General features: G+C 39.4%; 1 protein-coding gene across 1 annotated transcript in view; it reads right to left on the bottom strand.

The window, feature by feature from the left end:
- Positions 1–21,994, bottom strand: part of F13A1 (coagulation factor XIII A chain) — a 165,261-nt gene that overhangs the window by 50,332 nt on the left and 92,935 nt on the right. Inside the window, exons 7-8 of the mRNA XM_026511433.4 lie at positions 16,226–16,400; positions 13,044–13,182 (exon numbers count right to left, since the gene is read on the bottom strand). Of these exons, the coding sequence (XP_026367218.2) occupies positions 13,044–13,182; positions 16,226–16,400 (314 nt within the window). The remainder of the gene's footprint in view (positions 1–13,043; positions 13,183–16,225; positions 16,401–21,994) is intronic.

A 21,994-nucleotide genomic window follows, 5' to 3' on the forward strand; every position in this document is an offset into this window, starting at 1 on the left:
TGCCTAGCAAGACATTCCAAAGCGGAAATGAAAGCTTGGACCAAGAAAAAATTTGTCAGTTAGGAAAGGTAATAAAGCAAAACAACAAAAAGGAATTATTCAGAGAAAGGGAGGCATGCTGGAGGAATCTTTTATGGAGCTGGGAGCCAGTTGTGGGAGCACTAGACTACTTCAGAATGCAGCTGTTCATTGTTAGGGGCTGTTGGAATGCTAAAACCAGGAAGGAGCATTTAAAGTCTCTTTGGGGTTCTCAGAGGTTGGAAGTCCAATCAGGTGGAGACCAGGCCCCGCTGTAGAAACCAGCTGCCCACCAAGAAAAAAGAGAAGTAATGAAGGTGTTTGTTTTTGCTTGTCCTTTGCAGGGAAGGGGTCCTCCAATGCTAGTTGAGGAATCAGCTTAAGCACGGTCTTCTGTAGCATGAGAGACCACAGTCAGTGGGGTTGAAGATAAGGGAGTGGGTTTGGGGATGTGCTGTTATTTCCAGAACGAAACTATGAGGTGCATTTATAGAAGGGATGATAATCAAAATAATTAATAACTGCTCAGACACAGTCATGAGCCAATTGGAAATCATGACCAATCAGAAAGGATACTCAGTCTAAATGCTATATGTTCCGACCAGTAGGTACTGGATAAATGCCAGCCCAGATGTATTCAATTACATATACTATACTATAATACCTAAGAAGTTTGTTTCTATTTATAAAATTTTCCGGAAGTGTGTCTTTCCTTAGTCCTGAGCCTTTCTACTCTCTTCTTAAGCTTCCACGTACTGATTTCTTGAATATTTATTAAGATCATTTTATAGCAGCTTTATTACAATGATTTTTTTTAATTTTATTTTTTTCTCTTCCTTTGATAACTTCACCTCTTTTGATTATCTGTTTTACTTTTTTATTGTGGCACCAGGAAATGGATAAGATAGAGAATGAAACTAAATTTGACAAAAGCAAAGCAAAAACAAAACAAATAATCCTTAACATGCTCAGGAAGTAGATACCACCCATCCATATGAACCACATCTGCCATTACTTCTTAGCAGAAAGCTCTCTGTAACTCTTCTGGGTTCCCTGTGCTAGATTCATTTGAAAAATAAGACCCTGTCCCCCTTTACTACTCTCTCTGGCATAGCAAATTAGGGATTGATCTCATACCTGAAAATGAAGAAAAAGTCAGATTTTGAGAATATTTGTTTTGGATAACTCTAACGTATTAAAAAATGTCTATAAAAAATTCTGGCCAAGTTTATCCATAATTATTGAAGGGATTTAAAAAATATATAGCCAATAGTTTAAATAGTTACCAAAATCACCATTTTGTATTATAAAGCTATTTATGAGTATAATATTCTAAGGTTGATAGCTCTTATTTATATAAGGTTTTTCTAGAGGTCTTATTAATCATCAAAAGAAATTAATACATTCAATATAGCCTATGTGGTGTATATTTTATTAGCTTCTAATTATTCAAAAACTGGCAAATTTTGAATGGTATATATCATGACACTTAGGCAGAGCTTATGATTAACCAAAACACGATAATTTTCTTATTATGGAAAATACCTTGGTATTTTCTGTGTGGTTTATCAGATGGCTCCCACTTTCTTTTCCATTTTAATTTCCTGAGAGGTATTTGTAGTAACCTCTGATTTTTTTTTTAACCTCTCAAACTCCCTCTCTGTTTTCTTTCAAGTGGGTCTTGAGTAGAATAGGGACTTCAGGCCCTCTTTGGAGATATTCTCTTATAGGACTATGATAGGAATGGGAAGAGAGTCAGTAAAGGGAGTTTCAACCTTCAAAAAACAATGCCCCTTCCTAGTTTTAAAACAAATATTTGATAACATCCCTTTATTGGGTTGAAATGAAATCCACAGGAAGCTTTTTATACACAATTTCTAAAAGAGCAATATAATGCCCTACAACATACAAAAGAAATAGAGAAGTAAAAGGATATACATAAAATAATATGTTTTTCAACAGGATGTCAGAAAGATGATACTATGTACTAAAATATTACTACAAAATGTAAAACTGTCAAGGAGTGTGGTAGACTCCGAATTTGGAACTACTTGTGTACCGGTAAAGAGCGTGCTCTAAGGAAACATTTCTAAAATGACAGAATAAGGACTTCCAAGAAACTTTTCCTTCATAAAAACAATGAGAATTCTAGCAAACATGATCAAAACCAACTTATCGACAAAAACAAATGGATCTCATTAAGAAGAGTGAGTTTTGTAGCATTGGAATTTGCCTTATTCTCACTCCCCCTCTCCACAGCTCCATGATAGTCATGAAAGCCAAGAGCCTCACAACTATGGTATAAAAACTTGCAACCTAGCAACCAATAAAGGGGAGAAAATTGGGTTTGGAACTCTCTAAAAGCCCCATCTCCAAAGAATTACTACTAACTTGTTGGCAGTTCTCTGAAAACTCTATTCTCAGGATATCTTTTTATTTGCTTTGATTCAGAATTCACTCTGTGCAAATAGCCTTTCCCAAAGGATGTTTTTCAAAAATAATTAGAAGTGACTGCTTAACATCACAGGGATGCTAAGGGATGACACCAACTGGTGATAATAAAAGGCTGTCCACCAAAAAAAACTTAAAAGGAAAACCTAAGGACTGAGATGTCCATAGGGGTTTTGAACAATTCTGACATATTCTTGAGTGTCTAGATGGCCACACAGATGTGCAGGGTTGTAAGCACGGCCAGGAAGGCCCTAAGAGGGTTCTAATCTCTCACCTCTGAACTTGAGATACCGTGCATACTTTTGATACTGTGGGATACTTTTACTTCCTAGTTAAAGCTATAGCAGAATTGCAAATTTACTGGTGGAGCATTGAAGACATTCCCCCCAACACACAGAGAGCTCCTGGGTAAGGCTGAGGACTTGTTAGTTCAAGGTACTTAAGGAAATTTCTGTCCCATTGTTAACTGGACCATTAAACTAACCCAGCAGAGACTTCAGTGGCCACACATGATAAAAAATATAAACCTTACAGAATTAGTTCAGGAAAGTCACTAAACAAACAGTAAGCAGCAGCAACAACACAAACATCTACAACAGACTCTGGGGAGCAGGAAATCTGATTTACAGTGTTGTCACATCATATAATTTAAAATGTCTAGCACTTTTTTAAAATGGAAGACACACAAAGAAACAGAAAAGTATGGCCCATATGCAAAAAAAAAAAAAAAAAAAGCAGTCAAGAGAAATTGTCACTAAGGAAGACAAGACCCTGGTTTTACTAGACAAAGATTATAAATCAGGTATTATAAACATGTTCAAATAACTAAAGAAAACCATGTGAGTAATGTCTAATCAAACAGGATATCAATGAAAAGGAATCAAACGGAAATTCTGGAGCTGAAATATACAATAACTAGAATGAAAAACTCAAAAATTTCACTAGTGGGTCTCAAAAGCAGATTGGAGTAGATGCAGAGAAGAAAGAATTAGTGAACTTGAAGATAAGTAAATTGAAATAAAAAAAAAAAGAAAAAGAAGAAGAAGAAGAAAAATGAACAGAGCCCCAGAGACATGTGGGATACAATCAAGAGTACCAACATACTCATGTGAAGGTCCCTGAGAAAAAGGAAAGAGAGAAAGGATCAGAAAGAATATCTGAAAATCATAATAGCTAAAAACTTTCCAAAGTTGATGAGACATTGATATATACATCTGAGAAGTTAAATTTCAAAAAGGATAAACTCAAAGAGATATATGTACATCTAAATACCTCAGAGCCAAACTGTCGAAAGCTGAAAACAAAGAGGGAATTATGAATACAGTATGAGAAAAGTGATTGATTATGTACAGGAGTTCATCAATAGGATTAAAACTGACTACTCATCAGAAACCATGGAAGCCAGAAGCCAGTGGGATGAGGTTTTCAAATTGCTGAAAGGAAAAGTTAAATAAGAACTGTGTATCTAGCAAAAACTAACCTTCAAAAAAGAAGGCAAAGGTAACTTACATAGAGAAATAGGCAAAACAGTATAAATGTATATTTGTTTGAATTCTTTTCCTCTCTGATTTTAAAGACAACTTCATAAAGCAGTAATTTAGAATTGTATTGATGGGCTTATAATGTAGAGAGATGCAATCTGTATTATAGTAACAGAACAAAGGCAAGGGGAATGGGATGTTTTTGTATGCTATTGAAATTACTTGGTATTAATTTGAAACAACTAAGTTGTTTCAAATGATGGTTTTAAATTATAATCTGCAGGGAAACTACTAAGGAAAAACCTGAAAAATATATTGTCAAAAGAAACAGAAAAAGAATTAAAATAGTATACTACAAAATATCTTTTTATACTAATGGAGGAATGGGGGAGAAAAAAGGCATAATGCATACAGAAAGGAAATAGCAAAATTGTGGATATAAACCCTATTTATCAGTAATTACATTAAACATTAGTAGACTAAACACTAAAATCAAAAGGCAGAGGTCGGATAGATGGATAACAAAACTGTATGTTGCATCTAAGAGATACACTTTATATTCAAAGGTGCAAATAGGTTGAAAGTAAAAAGATGGAAAAACATAAACTGTGCAAATAGAACCAAAGATAGCTGGAGCAGCCATATTTATATCAGACAAAATAGACTTCATGACAAATATTGTCACTAGAGACAAAGGACTTTTTAAATTTAAATTCAATCAGCAAAGATATAGTACATCATTAGTTTTTGATATAATGTTTGATCGTTCATTAGTTGAGTATATCACCCAGAAGGACATTTTATAATGGTTAAAAGGTAATGCTATTAGGAAAACAATAATCATTAACATACCTGTATCTAATAAGAGAACCCCAAAATACACAAAAGGCAAAACTGACAAAATTAAAGGGAAAAATAGATGATTTAACAATTCAACCAGAGGTGGGGAGTAGGAGTTAAGTAAAATGGGTGAAGGGGGTCAAAAGGTACAAATTTCTAGTTATTTGGAAGTTGGTAGGTGAGATCTTAAAAGTCCTCATCATAAACACACACACACACACACACACGCACACACACACACACACACACATTTTGTAACTATGTATGGCAACCAATATTAGCTAGACTTACTGTGGTGATTATTTTGCAATATCCACAAATAATCATTATAGTGCACACCTGAAATTAATATAATATGTCAAGTATACTCAATAAAAACAAACAAGCAAGCAAACAAAAATAATTTGACAAATAAAAGTTGGAGACTTCAATACTGTGCTTTCAATAACAGACAGAAGAAGCAGGTGGAAGATTAGCAAAGAAATAGAAGACTAGAACAACACAATAAACTAACCAGACCTAATGGATGTGTATAAAATATCCCACCCAACAACAACAAAATACTCATCTCTCAAGGGGAAATGGAACATTCTTTGGAACAGACTATATGTTAGGCCATAAAACAAATCTTAATATTTGCTCCATTAACATTCAATGTTAATTAATTGTTAATGTAATTAATTAACTCCATTAATTACCAATGGAGTAATTAATCTAATTACTGATAAGTAGGACTTACATCTGCCATTTTGCAAATTCCTTGCTATACATGTTTTTTTTTTTATTCTTCTATTCCTCATTACTTCCTTTAATGTAATTACTGATAAGATATTTTAATGTAATTACTGATAAGATATTTTCTAATATACCATTTTAATTCTTTTTCTGTTTCTTTTTACTATATATTTTTCAGTTCTTCCTTAGTGGTTTCTCTGGCGATTATAACTAACATTCTAACTGAGAACTCTAGTTCAGATTAACACAAACTTATTTTCAACTGGATGCAAAAACTTTGTTCCATCCCCCGCCCTTTGTGCTATTATTGTAATCCAGATTGCATCATTCTACCTTATTAGCCCAGCCACACAATTTTATAATTAGTGCTATATGAATTATATATCAATAAAGGTGTTATAACAAAAGTGAGCTCTTGGGTCAGCCTCCCTGGGTTGTAAGTCAGGCTCTACCACTTATTGGCTGGAGACTATGGTTAGGTTACTGTGTGCCTCAGTTTCTTCATCTATAAATGAGGACAATAATAGTAAGTACCCGAACAGGTTGTTGAAAAGGTTAAATGAGTTACTACACGTCACCCACTTAGATCAGGACCTGGCACAATGAAAGCATTCCATAAGCATGAGCTATTTTGATTCTTTGGCGGCGGCAAATAACTTTTCCCATCCTTTCTTCAAGACTCTGGTGTACATTCAGAGTGTACATTCTTAGTTCTCTAGCGGCAGGGCTCATGACCTTGTTCTAGGGGATTTCGTCAAAAACAATTTGGCTGACAGTAATGCGGTTAACAAGATAATCTACTGGTAACCTAGATGCAGCACTGGTTAAGTTTACAAGCCCTTAAACATCTTCAAGCAGTTGGGTTTATATTCGGAAAATTTTCTCTACCTTTTTCTTTGGAATTTATTTTTGTATAATTCTTTCTTGCACTATGTGCAGTAATTAAAACTTAGTATAATATAAGGCACATGAAAGTCTAACTAGTCGAAACACACTGAGCATTTACAGCAAGGCACAAGATAGATGGATCTAAATTTCAAAAACACGCCTACGGTGGTCAAACCCCTATGCCGAGTGCAGAGACTGCAGTGAGAATTAGGATCAGTATTGTACCCAGCACTGGCTTCTAGGTGTGAAGGCTGTTTAATTTCTGCTCTAAAACTTGCTTCAAAAGAGCTTTGTTTATAGATTCAATACTACCCATTGCAGCAGAGTTTTTTGCATTTGGAATGAAGAAAATAAAACAATAACAACTGTACTCTTTCCAACAAGGACTGAAGGAAGTTGGATTTTCTTTTTTTTTTTTAAAGAACCAGATCCACGGAGGCCAGAAATTACAACTACAAAAGTTTTCTGTGGTGTGTGTTTGTTTTTTGGGTTTTTGTTTGTTTGTTTGTTTTTGTTCTTTCCTTGGGAGCTGATGTGAAGTCAATTTGCAAAGCAACACCTGTATGTAAGTGGGTGGCTCCTAGCTGGCCCTGTGCAGGTGAGCAGATCTTCACACAGAGCATGGGAGGACCTGCTGCAGATGGCAAGAAAGGCCTGGAAGAACAGTGAAATGTATTTAAAAAATTTTTGGGAGCTAGAAATGACCCTGGAGCTCATTAAGACCGAACTCATACATTTACATAAGAGAAAATTAAGGTCCAGAGAAATCAAGCAACTTGCCCAAAGTGACCCAGCTAATTAGTGGCAGAACTAATCACACTGCCTTGCACCATGGAGAGAGGGAGGGCAAAATTACAAGATAGTTTGACTTGATTGAGTGTTTTTTCCATGATGCCCCGGGGAAAAACAAAATAAAATGGTGATTACTTTCCAGGGGATCACTGACTAATTCTTAGATTGTTGCAACATTGAGCTGAAAGTGAGAAATACAAATCTGCTAGTTCCCAATTATTTTAAAAAATTAAATTGTAAAAGCCAGTTTAATCAACCCTACTTAATCTCAAATGAAAAGGCAATAAAAGGAAATAAAGACTTGTTAATTGTTGCAGTACGCACGGTTTTTACAATTATCTTTGATACCATATAAAATGTCTAAAACTCTGAGTTAGGATGTATTCTACATCTGCCAATTGGCTAATCAACCAGAATCTGAGAAGCAGACCAGTCAGCTATGGGCCTGGGTGTACACATATGTGTTCAGCCCCCTTTTCTTCACATCCTGAGTGCATGGACAGCACATGCCTCTGCCCACCCCACTTGAAGTTCCATTGTCAGGAGATGAACAACTTCCCTGGGAGTGTGAGCAGGATGGAAAGGGACACAGGAGGGAGGGGCTTAGAAGCTGGACAAAAAGGAGTCACAGGGTCTCAAAGCTGTTGGCTCCAAGAGGAAATCTGGAGCACTGTTGGCTGTTGGACCCACTAAAACTAAGAGAGGGGTGGGTTTGTCGTAAAGGACTCAGGGATTAGACAATGCCTAGAGGGTAGAGAAGTAGGAGAGGTGGTGATAGGTGGGGAACACAGAAGGACCGAAGGATGCATCCCCACCCCTAAATAGTATTAACTCTGTCTGCTTCTCATTGAATGCACAGCCTGGGGATATTAGCTCCTTCTGGAAGGCGGGCAAAGAGCCAGGTGTTCTTGATGTTGTAAAGGAAGGAGTGGAAAGGGGCTGAAAGGTGCATTAGAACGAGTTTTGATATCCAACAACTGTGGTCGTAAGAATACAGGCTAACTTTGCATGAGCTTTCATTCCTTCCTGCCGGGTCCTTGAAGCAGACTGATCTCTGGTTGTCTCATCTCAGTGCTTTTGACTTTTATAGACATATCCCTGAGTTTCATCTGTGGGCTAAGGTCATTTCCTGGGCATTCCATCTGTGAACAGCACAGCCAGAAGATTGCAGGGGGGATAATGGCTTTGAGTCCATGGCCACTCCCATGTGAACAGCCTTTCCCTTTGCTCCCCTGGGCTTAGGATGGAAGCCCCTTCCCCTCATCTCCGTGTCTCCTGGCTCATGTTACAACCTACCTTACATTTTTTATAGAGTTCTATATGTCATTGTCTCACCTGCAAACATTGGATCAAGCTCCTCGGGGGTAGTGACTCTAATTTCTCTCTGAATCCTCAGAATCTGGTATTTGGACGTAACAGTGCACAATGGTGTTTGTTGAATGAATTAAATGACATTTATGCAGTTAAATGAGCATGAGAAATTTCCTCCAACCAATTCTACGTATGAAGTCCTTGCGCCATGCCCTGCACCCTGTTACACGCTGGCAAAACGAAGGAAAACAAATTAGATCAGACGTTGTTCTCCCCCATGGAGGTTGCAATCTGGTGGGCGCCAGCCAAGAGGTGGGCATACTTCTTTCACCCAGAATCATCACATCTGACTACATCCTCTCCAGCAAATAGGACACAGGATAATGCTTTCATTTAGAAGGAGAAGAGCCTTTCACTGAAATGCCTTCATGACACTAATAAGTGCCACCATCCCACCTTCCCTTTAAAATTGTTTCCATTTCCACGGTGATAGTCCTATAACGAGGTGATCAAACTGAGCTGTCGCAAGGTGAGGCCACACCGTCACGGCCCATGGCGTGAGCCCTGTTCTCCCTCCTCAGGGAACCTTCGTCTCCCTAGTCACTGTTTGCACTGCAGCTAAACACTGTGCACGCGTCTTCATTAAACTGTCCGCAGTGATTCATAGTTGCCTTCCTCCAGAGGTTACGCATCATTCAAAACCCATCGGCACGCGGGGGACAGGCGGCTTAAATTGCTCCTTCCAGGATATGTTACCTTGCGTTGGTCCACTCAGAATTTCATTTGCTACGGAGAGGTCCAATTACTCTGCCCAGCGGTGCCCTTCTAGGGTTCCTTGGGCCCTCCCTCTCCTGAATTGCCAAGAAGCAGACTGCTGCCTCTGTGGGCATCGACAGTGTGTCCACTGCAGAACTGCGGCTCTCGGTGTGGGGAGGCACTCTCGGAGGGGAAATCCACCACGGAGGGAGCTGAGGTGCCAGACCAGGAAGCAGGCACATAGTCAGCCCTCCATGGTCTGTGGTGCTAAAGGGAGAAGCAGGAGTTGGAGAATGGGCTGAAATCCATGCTTTGGCCTGCCCCCCTTGGCCTGGGGGAGTGCCACGCATAATATGCCCTTGACTGTATTCTTGTGCTGGCTCTCTGAGCCCTTTGTACTGACTTTGGCCACGCTGGACCTGGCTGAGTCATGGGGAAGAGGACACCTTTGGTCATGGAGACCCAGTTGGACAAATTAATTCGCCACAAACTGTGTATCATCAGCATACCTCAGTGTTAAAGAGAAGGTGGAGGCACAAGACAGAGAAACCAGAAGTCATTCTCACGGTTGCCTTTAGAAAGAGGAGGAAAAAGAGGAGGAGGAAGAGAGGAGGGGGCAGGGCAGGGAGGGCAAGAGCCATGCACAAACCAGGAGGGGGTTGGGGCGAGTTTGTCTGACTGGAGCCTCTGTAGGGAAGTGAGTCTGGGGGTTTGGGGGAGGCCACTTGTTCCTGAGACCCCTGCTAAGAAATTCATTAAGCCATGTGTTACCAGCCATGCTGTGCTGGCTTCTCAATGGTCAGCTGATGCCCTCCAAATCCTCCCTGCCCTCATCTCAGCCTCTGTCAGCCTTCTGCCCCGCCCCCTCCCTTGTTCACCAACCTACAGCTCAGGCTGCTCCTGCTTCTTACCAGGGACCCTTACTAATCTGATTAGCAGGCAAGGAGGAGCGCTCCCTCTGGGCCTAGCACTACGGCAAACACTTTACCTGTGTTACCTCATTTAATTGTCACAGCTACCCCATCAAGAAATGGTTACCCTCATTCTACTGATGAAGAAACCAAAGCTCAGAGAGGTGAAGTCATTTTCTCAAGGTCCCACAGCAAGTAACTGTCAAAGCCAGAGCTTGTGTGGCAGTGTGGCTGTGGTGACCACGTACTGATTGATATATCCAGGGAAGACACCGCCGGTTTTCTCAATCAGGGAGGGTCCTAGAGATTCTTTGGGTTTCATGGAACATCTATAGTTTGTAGGGTCCACTAGTGTTTGCACTGTGTGTGGGGGAGACACAAATTTCTGCTTTTGTTTTAAAAATACCCCAAAGGTACAGAAATGGCACAGTCATCTTAGGACATGGGACACCCCCCCTTATTTTTGTGACTGCTTCAATGTGCTTAGGCTGATAGCAACATATTGCCTCCAAGAAATTCCAGCTGTGTGACTAATAATGAAGACAATGACAGCTAACATTCATTAGGCACCTGTTATGCTCTACTCTGAGCTGAGTGAAATAGGAAGTTCTGTCATCTCTACTTTAGAAGAGGAAAGAGGCACAGAGAGATGGTGCCTTGCCCAAGGTCACACAGCTGGTCAGTGGCAGAGCCAGGCTTTAGACTCAGACCTGACTGAGCCCTTTAATCTTTTTGCTCCATGGTCAGATGTGTCCTTAGTTGGGTTCACATCGGCCAGTTAGTGAGACATCACTCACCATATGTTGAAAACCCACCATGAGCCAAGCAAGGGGAAGGAAAACGAGCATAAGGCAGTCGTCTGGTGGTGGAGGATGGGCGAGGTTCCCAGACCAGGGAACATAGTCCCAGGGTGATGGGACATTTGTGGAAGGCAATGAGGGAGCAAAGGTTGACAGGGACAGGGAAAGGAATTCAGAGGAGGAAGCCGAAAGAGGAGAGGGTTACCAAGAGCAAGATCTATCAGCTTCAATTTGGTATCAATTTTGTTTAGGGCCTTATGGGGTTATCTGTTAGGGTGCCCATGAGGATTCATGGTGGAGGCATTTAGATCAAGGAATAGGGAGGAATAATTTTGACCTGCAGTTGGCTACCAAGGCATAAAGTGTGTGTGTGTGTGTGTGTGTGTGTGTGTAAGGAAAGGTGCACAGTACAGAATACCAAATAATTCTCATTTTGCCATTTTCTACTGTCACAAACAGGCTTTTGGGGCAGCTATTTTGGTCTGTTTTTGTTCTTCCATATACATGCAGGGCTGCTATACTGTAATTCCAAGGGCTTAAATGATGCTTTAAATTGCTGTTCAATTTGCAGAGGTGAGGTTTTGTCTTGCCTGTACACTCTCGCTTACCATCGCTCAGCTCATTCCCTTCAAATGAACTGCACTATTTTTTATTCATAGTACCACTCTGCTACTAGTTCCCCGACTTCCTTCTTTCCACATCCTCCAACGAGTGCTTACCAGTACTGACAAGTTAATACTGCTCCTACCACCGTGATCCATTCCTGTAACACAGGGGAGTTAAGGCACTTCTAACTTTTAATTTCTCTTCAAATGAGCTCATAACTTCCTCCCACCCCCATTTGGATGCTTTTACAACTGACAGTGTTTTCGTTTTATTACTTGTAAAGAAAAACCATAGGAGACACATTTTTGGCTTGGGTATTCCAACTGGTTCAATGCCAGCAATTTCCCCCATACACACCTTCATAAATATCCTTTACGTTTGGGTTTTCCCCCTCTTTTTAGAATATTGTTTTGGACTGAGTGGGTCCCAGGGACCTAGGAAATTTCTTTGGGATCTTAAACCCCCCGTAGCCAGCTTGTGGTGCGGCTGCTTGGGGCAGTGAAAGAAAGATGTGGTTGGTATTAGTGACAATTTCAACTTTACTCTCATTCCTATTCTGTTTGAAAGATGAGGTCACAAATCACGGAGAACCACATCTTTACATGCAAAGACTAATCCCAAGGGCACTTGGTGTCTCACTCGGTTGAGCATCTGACTCTTGACTTTGGCTCAGGTCGTGATCTCAGGTTTGTGAGATGGAGCCCCAGGTCAGGCTCCACGCTCAGCAGGGAGTCTGCTTGAGATTCTCTCTTCCGCTGCCCCTCCCCTCACTTGTGCACTCTCTCTCTCCCTCTCTTTCTAAGATAAATAAGTAAATCTTAAAAAAAAAAAAAAAGAGCAATCTCATACTGCAAAGGCAAAAAAAATCATGGTTAAGGGTCAGATGCACTTGGATTTTATTCTCAGCTTATCGGATGTGTGAACTTGAGCAAATTACTTTAACCTCTCTGGGCCTCAGTTTCCTCCTCTCTAAGTGGAGATACTAATAAGCACCCACACGATACAGCTGTTAAAAGAATAAGATGCAATCACATACACGCAGACACTGGTACATAGCAAGTGCTTAATAAATGTTAGCTGTATTACTCCTGGAGTATTGACTTAGAGAATACTCGGCTCCAATCTCTCTGCCATTCACCATAATATTCTCATACTAAAGTTGAGAGGAACTAATGGGTTTTAGCCTAAAGGCATAGCAAAACTATGACCTTTTTCAGTGGTTACTGTTGTAATGCAATGATTGATCTTTATTACTAGAAAAGCAAACTGCCTGTTCAGTAACAATTCTCATTCATTAGCTAAAAACAATCTCTACCAATCAGACATTTCTGCGTATGGTATTGAACAGTCCTTAAAATAGAAGGGAAGAAACATTAGACCCGGTCTGTCTTGTGGTTAATGTGTAACGTCACTCTAATTTGATATCAGCAAGTGCCCTTGTAAGTCAAACTCACCACACTGAATCCTTGGTGAGTTTGGAGTTCACGTTCCCATCTTCTTCCAGGAAGATGTCCATTTGCAAATTGGCATCATTATCATGGGCTGAGAAGTAATTTGTAACGACTCTTGCAGGTATCCCAAGGCATCGCAAAACTGCAGGAAAGGACAGACCACAACTAAACTCATCACCAAAATTTAATAAATACATAGTGAACAATTCCTTCTCATAAGGGACTTCCTTCTTTACCAAAAAGAAAAGCCCTTTGCACGTATTAACCTCAAACGTTCATACTGAAGAAGGGGGACTATTTTCAAGCTTCGAGACTATGGAGAGAAACCTTGCTATGTGATTATTCAGAATAAATGGAATAAAAGGAATAAAATCCCAATAATGGGGTTCTAATTGGTTAGTTGCTAATAATACAATCATTAAAGTAGTATTATTTTAGTCCATTTAATAGGATTATGTTCCTGATAATAATTTTTTTTTTAAAAACTTGCCTAGATTTTATTTACTTATTTGAGAGAGAGACAAAGCACAAACAGGGGGAGGGACAGAGGGAGAAAGAGAGGGACAAGCAGACTCCCTGCTGAGTGGGGAGCCTGATGCGGGGCTTGATCCCAGGACCCTGAGATCATGACCTGAGCCAAAGTCAGAGGCTTAACTGACTAAGCCACCCAGTTGCCCCGGAGTAGGACAAATACCATATGATTTCACTCATATATGGAATTTAAGAAATAAAGCAGATGAACATAGGGGAAGGGAAGGAAAAATAAAATAAGATGAAATCAGACAGGGAGACAAGCCATAAGAAACACTGAACTCTAGGAAACAAACTGAGGGCTGCTGGAGGGGAGGTGGGTGGGGGGAAGGGATAACTGAGTGCTGGGCATTACGGAGGACACCTGATGTCATGAGCACTGGGTGTTACATGCAACTGATGAATCACTAAATTCTACCTCTGAAACTAATAAAAAAAATTTTTAACTGGAAATAAACAACAACAACAACAAAGCCCTCAGCTGATAGGACCTTATAACAGAGGTCCTCAGCGGGGTTTGCTCTCCTGGCTAGAATTTGTTCTTGTGACACTTGGTGGAGGGTGACACCACAGATTCATTTTAATTGCTAGAAAATAAATTACCTGGATGCATCTCTTGCCATATGTACCTATTGATTAAACTCAATCCAAATGCCCTCCCTGGTTCCCAGGATGCCAGACATCAGGGCTCATTGAAAATAATTCAGCTGACAATTTTAAGATTAATGGCTTGGCTTGCCTTTTTTTCTCAGAATAGTTTAGCATTTTTAACCAAATGCTATCCACCTCCTTCAACAGAACAACCTTGAAAGTCCAAACTTGAGTCTGGTAGCATTCAAGTGTCCTCATCAACTGACTTAATCTTAATACGCCAAACAAAAATGATGGCAGCCACCACCTGCTTCCTGCTTCCATCTTCCTGTATCGATTCACAGACCCTATTCAAGCTCCAGTTTTATCAGTAAGATGACTGGCACTCTAGCTCTATTTCAGGCTTAAACACTAATTCACAGAATAAGAATTGTTTCAGAGTTTGCCTGACCTTTTAATTTTAATACAGGTGAAGAATGACACTGGGACACCTGTGCCTCCTTCCTTCCAACTTCCTTCTTGGGGTTTATTCTTACTTGTGACTTCCCCACATGTGCTTCTGTCTTTCCTTAGCTTACCACCAAAGCCTGTTTTCAGGAATAGATCTGATGACCCTTTCATACAAAAGGCATAAATGGATGGAAGGTGTTCACTATTTTATCTGGTTCTAAGCCCAGAGAAATTACACTAGGATAGTAAAATCGTAGACAGCAGGAAGAAAGGCAGAGGGTCCTTTCTGTTTTCCTGGAAACCTTTCCTAAGAGTGGTTGCTCCCATCGGGCACCCTTTACATAGTCTGGGCTTGGGAACAGCGAGGGTGGGGGGCTACCTCTAATCATTAGCCCATCATGAAGTTCAGCTTCTATCTAGAATCTTAGAGACCAGCACACCTAGGAAACTGATACACTGGCCTTTATTGCTCTCAGGAAATATATTCCTTTAGCCTTTGGGTATACTTAACTGGCTAGGAAAATAATATTATTCCGTTTAACACCATAGAAAAACAAAAGCACGAGATGAACACTTTCTTCCCACTTGATCACTGACTCATCTTGGACGGTCACAACTTTGAGATAAGACTGCGAGGCTTCGTGATCATTTATAAAAAAATGGCCTCATCCTGGCTTCCAGCCTCCAGCCCCTCCTTGACTTTTCTGATTAAAAGAAAAATGCTAACTAGGTAAAACATTCTTTATTAACGAGCAAGCAGAAAAAACACTCCAACTTGAGCTTAATGTTTTCTCCAAGGCTGTAGAAATGGCAAGTGAATGAAAATCATTACTAATGATGAAGACATGCTGCAATAAATGTATTTTTAAAAATATTCACTGAATTAACAATCATATTGTCTGGGCCTAGACAGGCAAATGGCATTTCAAAAAATGATGTGTGAAGCTGAAGAGAATAATTCTGCTCCCATATGTTTTCCTCTATAGATTAGATGTTGGGTAGATTAAAAACCAGAAGGGAAAGTGGGGAGTAAAGGCTGTTCATGAAGTTCTGATATCTAATTGCTCAGGGGCATTGAGATTCCCATGTAAAAATGGGGATGAGATCACCTATCACAATCTCTCCCACAGCTAGGGCAAAAATTAAGTGCATATATTTATAAAACTTCTCAGTGGTAAACAAGAAGCTAATAAACATATTTATAACACTTTTCAATAACAAAGAAGCAGTATATATCTATTATTATTTACCATTTAAAATTTCGTTAATATAATCTTTTTAAAATGTGGGGGGTTACAAAAAAGAAAATAGCATATCCTTTCCCTCGCATCATTTCTTGGCCCCTGGGACCCCCATCTCTCTGGGTGTTGAATGATGGATTATGTAGGAAATAGTCTGTCATTCTTTCTATAAAGATTCTGCAGTCAAAGAGAAACTATGAGCATATTTGGCCCAGTACAATTTAATTATGCATTGACTACATCCCAGAATAGCCATCTATAAAATCTAGAGAGCTAACAGGGTTGCTAGGTCTCTTTGCCAGTTTATAGATAAAATGTCTTGAAGTAAAATTCCCTTTACATTAAAAAAATGTTACTCAATTGGCTACTTACATGTGTTAAAGACACCAGCAAAAACCCAGCACTGACCATACCGGACTGGACTCTTTGTACTCTGGTATTCCAACAGAATGTCAACACTTCCAGTCCAGGCTGATGGGGGGACACCATAGGCATAGATATTGTCCCAGGATCCAACAAGGACACCTTCATCATCTTTGGCATTAACCTAAATGAGACCATGAGCGGTAAGAAGGAAGAAAGAACATTTAGAATAGTTCTCTTCAGACTCTGACATCAAGCAAGCTAAGGCATCCAGTGCCTTCCAAATGTCCTGTATGACAAAAATAATTCTACTTCTGTTTCATTTACTGTTGTGTTGTCAGGGAAAGTGATGCAATAACTAACTATGTAAGAGAAAACCAAATAACCAAGACTGCTTCTCAAATAACATATTATTGTAGTTAAGGTGATGTTGAATAGCAGCTAAGAAGAGTTGTGATGTCTTCTCTACACGCTTAGGAAAACATGTGCACAGGACACTTGGTCTGGTTGGAGTCGTGAGGAAAAGAGGAAGGACACCTGCAAAAGAAGATAGCTCAAGCTGCAATCAAATAGGGATCTCGCCTTTGTGGAAGAATTCAAAACTGACACATGATAAAAATGTATAGGTGGGGGGGGCAAAGTCTCATGGTCTAGTGAGTTTCGACTGTGATGATGAATTGCAGGTTCTGACAAACTGAAAAAGTAAATAGGTGTCATAGGAAACGTTAAGAGTTAATAAGAAACTAGATTTCCATGGATACCTCACAATGCTTATTTTAAGCAAGTTGCATTAAAAAAATGTTTCCTTTACGGTTGTTGAAGGTGATTAAGGTTTTGTAGTTTTGTTAAAAGGTATCTCCATTTACAGGACGGGCCTGGGTGTTATAGTGTAAGTATGGGGGAGATTTAAAAACGGCAATTTTGAAGATTTGGGAAAATCTTGCTACACATTCAGACCATGGTCTTCTGGTAGCAACAGACCTCAAGTGCAGGAACAAAGACCTCTTGTGTTTAGACATTAAAAAAACCATTTCAAGCCATCAGTTTTTGGGAGTGGGGCACTATTGAATCTTGCCTCTCTTGGTGTAACATTCATCATGTTTAATTATACTTAGAAGACAGTCTAGGTAAGAAACAGTGGGAGCTTTTCCAAAAACTGGTGCCACTTCAACAATGTTTATATGCTGACATGACAAGGGTTTAGGAGCCTTGATCCTCAAAAATGTGGTCTATGGACCAGGAGCAGTGGCATCCCCTGGGAGCTTGTTAGGAATGCAGAATCCCAGTCCCTGCCACAGCATACTGAATCAGAGGCTGCATTTTAACAAAATCCCGGGGTGATTTCTGTGAATGTTAATTTGAGAAGCATAGGTTTAGACTATGCCAAGAAGACATTAGCAAGCAATGTGAAACATATGATTGAAGCAGGTGTGTTTGGATTATGAAAACCATAGAAGATATATTAAAACATGGGACTTGATGTGTTCACTGTCTAGCCAATTAACAGCTCAGCCTCAGCACCTGCCCAGACCCTTCATTCTTAGGCTTGTTGTGTTTAGTTGTATAGGAGTCTATTCTCCCCCACTGGGTCATGAATTCATTGAGAATGGAGATTTTTAAAAATCTATGTCTTTTTTACTTCTCCCAAGTATGGGCAAAGAGCAGGTGCTCAATAGTGGTTGAATAATCACTTGTGTATTCAACAAGCATATAGTTATTGTTTATCTGAATAGGAATAAAACCTTCTCCCTGGGGAGAGAAGAACAAGAAACCAATCAAGAGGAAGTGAAGGTTACTAATGGTAAGACAGAAAGATGTACAGGTAAGGTGGAGGCTCAAAGGAGGTGGTAATCCATTTCGTCAGGTTGGAGGGTGGTGATGGTAGTGGGCTGAATAGGGGAAATTGCATGAAAGCTGGGTCTTGAGTGGTTGAGGGCCAGACAAGGCCATCTACATAGTGGAAACAGTTTGAATAAATGCTTGGTGCCATGAAACAATATGGCAGGTTCAGGGACCTGCCAGGAGCTCTGCATGGGTATCATGTAAGTAGACCATATTGGGTGAAATAGAAAATACCAAAAGGAAACACTTAAAATGTGCTTCTACTGTGAATGACAAATCCTCCACTGAAATATGAGATTTACTCTAGCACTGAGTGGCATTTCCCAAAGAGGGTCCTTCTGGAAAGTGTTCTCTAGATCACCCTTCAATTTGATTTAGACTATTTCTCCCCCTTGATTCTGTCCATTCAGGTTAAAGTAAAATTAACTATTCAGTTGATTTGTTTAATGTAGAAAAAGTAATTCTTTGGAGATTTCTGAAGGATCTTGTTCAGCTAATTGAAAACTCATGCTTTTGATGTAAACTTCAACTTTATCCTGTAACTATATGAAAATGACTGGAGTGCAACAGGGTTTAGTCAACCATTTTGGCTCTATTCATGATTAATACTTCTCCTTGCAGTTGAATTGATTATTTAAAAATCAGAATCTGTTATAATGAAGCCTGAAGAGCACCCTGGTAGGCTATAATGTGGTTTGGTCTTTGTGGGTAGATAGATTCAGTGTTAACTCACATCACCATCGCCTTATCCTTACCATTGAGAAATAGAATAGAGCCTATGAATCTCAGAGGTAAAAGTTCCTAATCTATGGTTCTAATGACTGACTTTCAACAGAGAGCCATTAACTAGAAGGCTATTTATAGCATCTGGCTGAACCCAATCATCTAAGGAGAAGAGAAAAAAAAAAAGCTCTCTTCTCTACAGACCTTTTAATTGTTAATGCTGAGCTGTTGCCCTGTTGCTAGATAAATCACAACTCTCATTTATTAGCATTTGGTCGGATTAGCTACTGTTTTCTAATTAGAATATTGATTTCTGAGGGGCCCAGACACTGAAAGAGGTTAAGTCTTTAGTGACACATGTAAAGGGTTAAAGTAACATCTTCCTCCGTAGACAACAAGGTATGTTTGGGGGACACTTCAAGGGCATGCTGGTTCTTTTTCATGCCACAACGGACTGTTTTAATACCCTGTCATGAACTCAGAGTTTGACCAGTGTCAGAATGAAATGTTTTGGACTTGCTTCACTGACCAGTGAGTGTCTAGGAGACAATATGAGCCCAGAACTTTGGACAGGGGGTGATATTCAACTACATTAAGTTTGCACTAAATTTTCTTCCCATAATACCTACAATATGGGAAAAGTGAAAAACCAGGTCCCCCAAAAGTCATTAACAGCAACCTCAATGGCATAATATAATTCAGCAAACTTCAAAATCTGGTTCCAAGAAAAAAATGGGATTACAGATTAGAATAGAGAGGTAGCATGGCTCGGCTCCTGACCCTCATCACTAGTTCTCAGAAGCCCTACTGTCAAGTCCACAAAATCATAAGACTTCTCATTTGTATTTCAAAATCTGGAAAGAAACTAATGGAATTAAAAATGCCAATGTTATTCTTGTTTTGACAAGAAGAGTGGAAACAATGACTGTGGAGAAATGGGTGAGAATGGGTCTGCATCTCTAAAGAGGTAGACATTCTGGGACTAGAGTAGGGAAGTGACGTAAAGTTTGAGAGTTACCCACCCACCCCCATGGAAATGAGATACAACACCTCCAATTAGGTGGGGTGGATTATTAGATGAGAAATTTAGTAGAACCTTAAAAGAAAGAGCAGAGCCAGAGTATTCTAACAGACATTGCCATCTCTTCAACTCCCCCCCCCCAACCTTTCTTAGGGTACTTAAGAGTAGATGGAATGAAAAACATTGTCTCAAACTGTAGTTCAGAGGAAAAAACAAACTAATCTTAATTGGAAAGTGTCAAGATGTCACCTACACTATATTAGAGTAAACAGGACACTTAGAGAAGAATTATGCAAGTATGAACATGAATAAAAAGAAAAGAAGCAGTGAGGAGGGAGGGACAAAGAGAGAGAGAGGGAGGGAGAGGGAAAGGAAGAGAAGGAGGGGAAAGAGAGGGAGACAGAATATGAAAAAGTAATACTTAGAAGAATATAAAATTAAGAAACATAAGGAATTTTCTCACAATCTCTTAGGAGATCACAGACTTAAAGGACCAAATTGAGGACCAAATCACATGATCATGGAACTAAAAATAAAGTATGAACTATAAGAAACAGAGTAGATATTGGTAAAAAATAAAATCAATGACATGTACTAGGTGTTGGCTAATTGAATTTAAATAATAATAAAAAAAATTAATGACATAGAAGAAAAGCTTGAGATAAAGGAAATACTATGAAAATATAAAGAGATGAAATTATTTGGAGATGAGGTAATGGTTATGGAAAAAAGGATGATACAACATAAGGCTAATTAGTATCCTTAAAATAGAGAACCCAACAATGCGGTAGCTGATGGTTCAGTCAGTTAAATGTCAGGCTCTTGATTTCTGCCCAAGTCAGGATCTCAGCGTCGTGGGATCAAGCCCTGCATCGGGCTCTGTGCTTAGCGGGGAGTCTGCTTGAGATTCTCTCTCTTTTCCTCTGCCCCTCCCCCTGTTCATATGCTAAATAAATAAATAATAAAATCTTTAAAAAATTGAGAACCTAACAAATGAGGCAGAAGATATATTTATGACATAATATAAGAAAATTTTACCTAACTGTGGAAAAATTGAATCTATACTTTGAAGGAACAATCTGTGCTCCAGCGTGATTTCATGCAGAATTCTCATTACTTAGGAACTTTAATTAGTTAAGCTATTTGAACTTAAGAATAAAGAAATAATTGTTCAGTCATGCAGGCAGAAAGTGCAAATTAGCAGCAAGGAAGGAAATAAGGCTGCCTTTAGACTATTCCGCAGCACCATTCAATGGCAAAACACAGTCGATCAATATTTGCACAGTCCTGAGAAAAAGAAAGGTTGACCAAAGAATCTTATGCACGGCTAAGAGGTTCTGCAAGTATAAAGGCAGCCAGCACTCATTCTCAAACATGAAGAATATCAGGGAATTTAGTACCCATTAAAACCAAACTACTTAAAAGTGATATCAAGGGGCGCCTGGGTGGCACAGCGGTTAAGCGTCTGCCTTTGGCTCAGGGCGTGATCCCGGCGTTATGGGATCGAGTCCCACATCAGGCTCCTCCGCTATGAGCCTGCTTCTTCCTCTCCCACTCCCCCTGCTTGTGTTCCCTCTCTCGCTGGCTGTCTCTATCTCTGTCGAATAAATAAATAAAATCTTTAAAAAAAAAGTGATATCAAGATAATTCTGGGCTGAATCAAACCAAGAACCCATGAACAAAGACACTGCGGCAAAATGATGAGAGAAAGTGATGAGAAAAACCCATATAAGTTTAAAGACCTTTGGGAATTATAGTATCAGAATGACTATGAATTTTAAAACTTGATAATATGATAAGAACAATCTTAAAAAAATTAGACATGAAGGGGGAGAAAAGAGAGGGAGAATGGAAGCGCTGATGTTTTAATGTGTTGGGCACTCTTAGTTAATTGGCATCATCTAAAATTAAAATGTAATCTAAAAATATATAATTAATCTATTCTTTTAATGGTTTTTAAATAATCTTGGAAGGATCTGTTAAGAAATAGTATTTCTTGTAGTGAAGAAACATTTATTTGACATTTAACAATGTCTTCTGAGGCAATTCAGATTTTTATTTCTGTGAAAGCAAAATTTAATAAGATTAAATAAAACTTAAAATTAAATAGAATTTGAGTACAAGTAAACATAATGCTTTTGAATTAAGTAGCATGACACCATTTGGCATAAAGGCAAACAAACAGACCAATG

The sequence above is a fragment of the Ursus arctos genome, unplaced genomic scaffold, assembly GCF_023065955.2.
Source record: "Ursus arctos isolate Adak ecotype North America unplaced genomic scaffold, UrsArc2.0 scaffold_31, whole genome shotgun sequence".
In the NCBI taxonomy this organism is placed as follows: Eukaryota; Metazoa; Chordata; class Mammalia; order Carnivora; family Ursidae; genus Ursus; species Ursus arctos.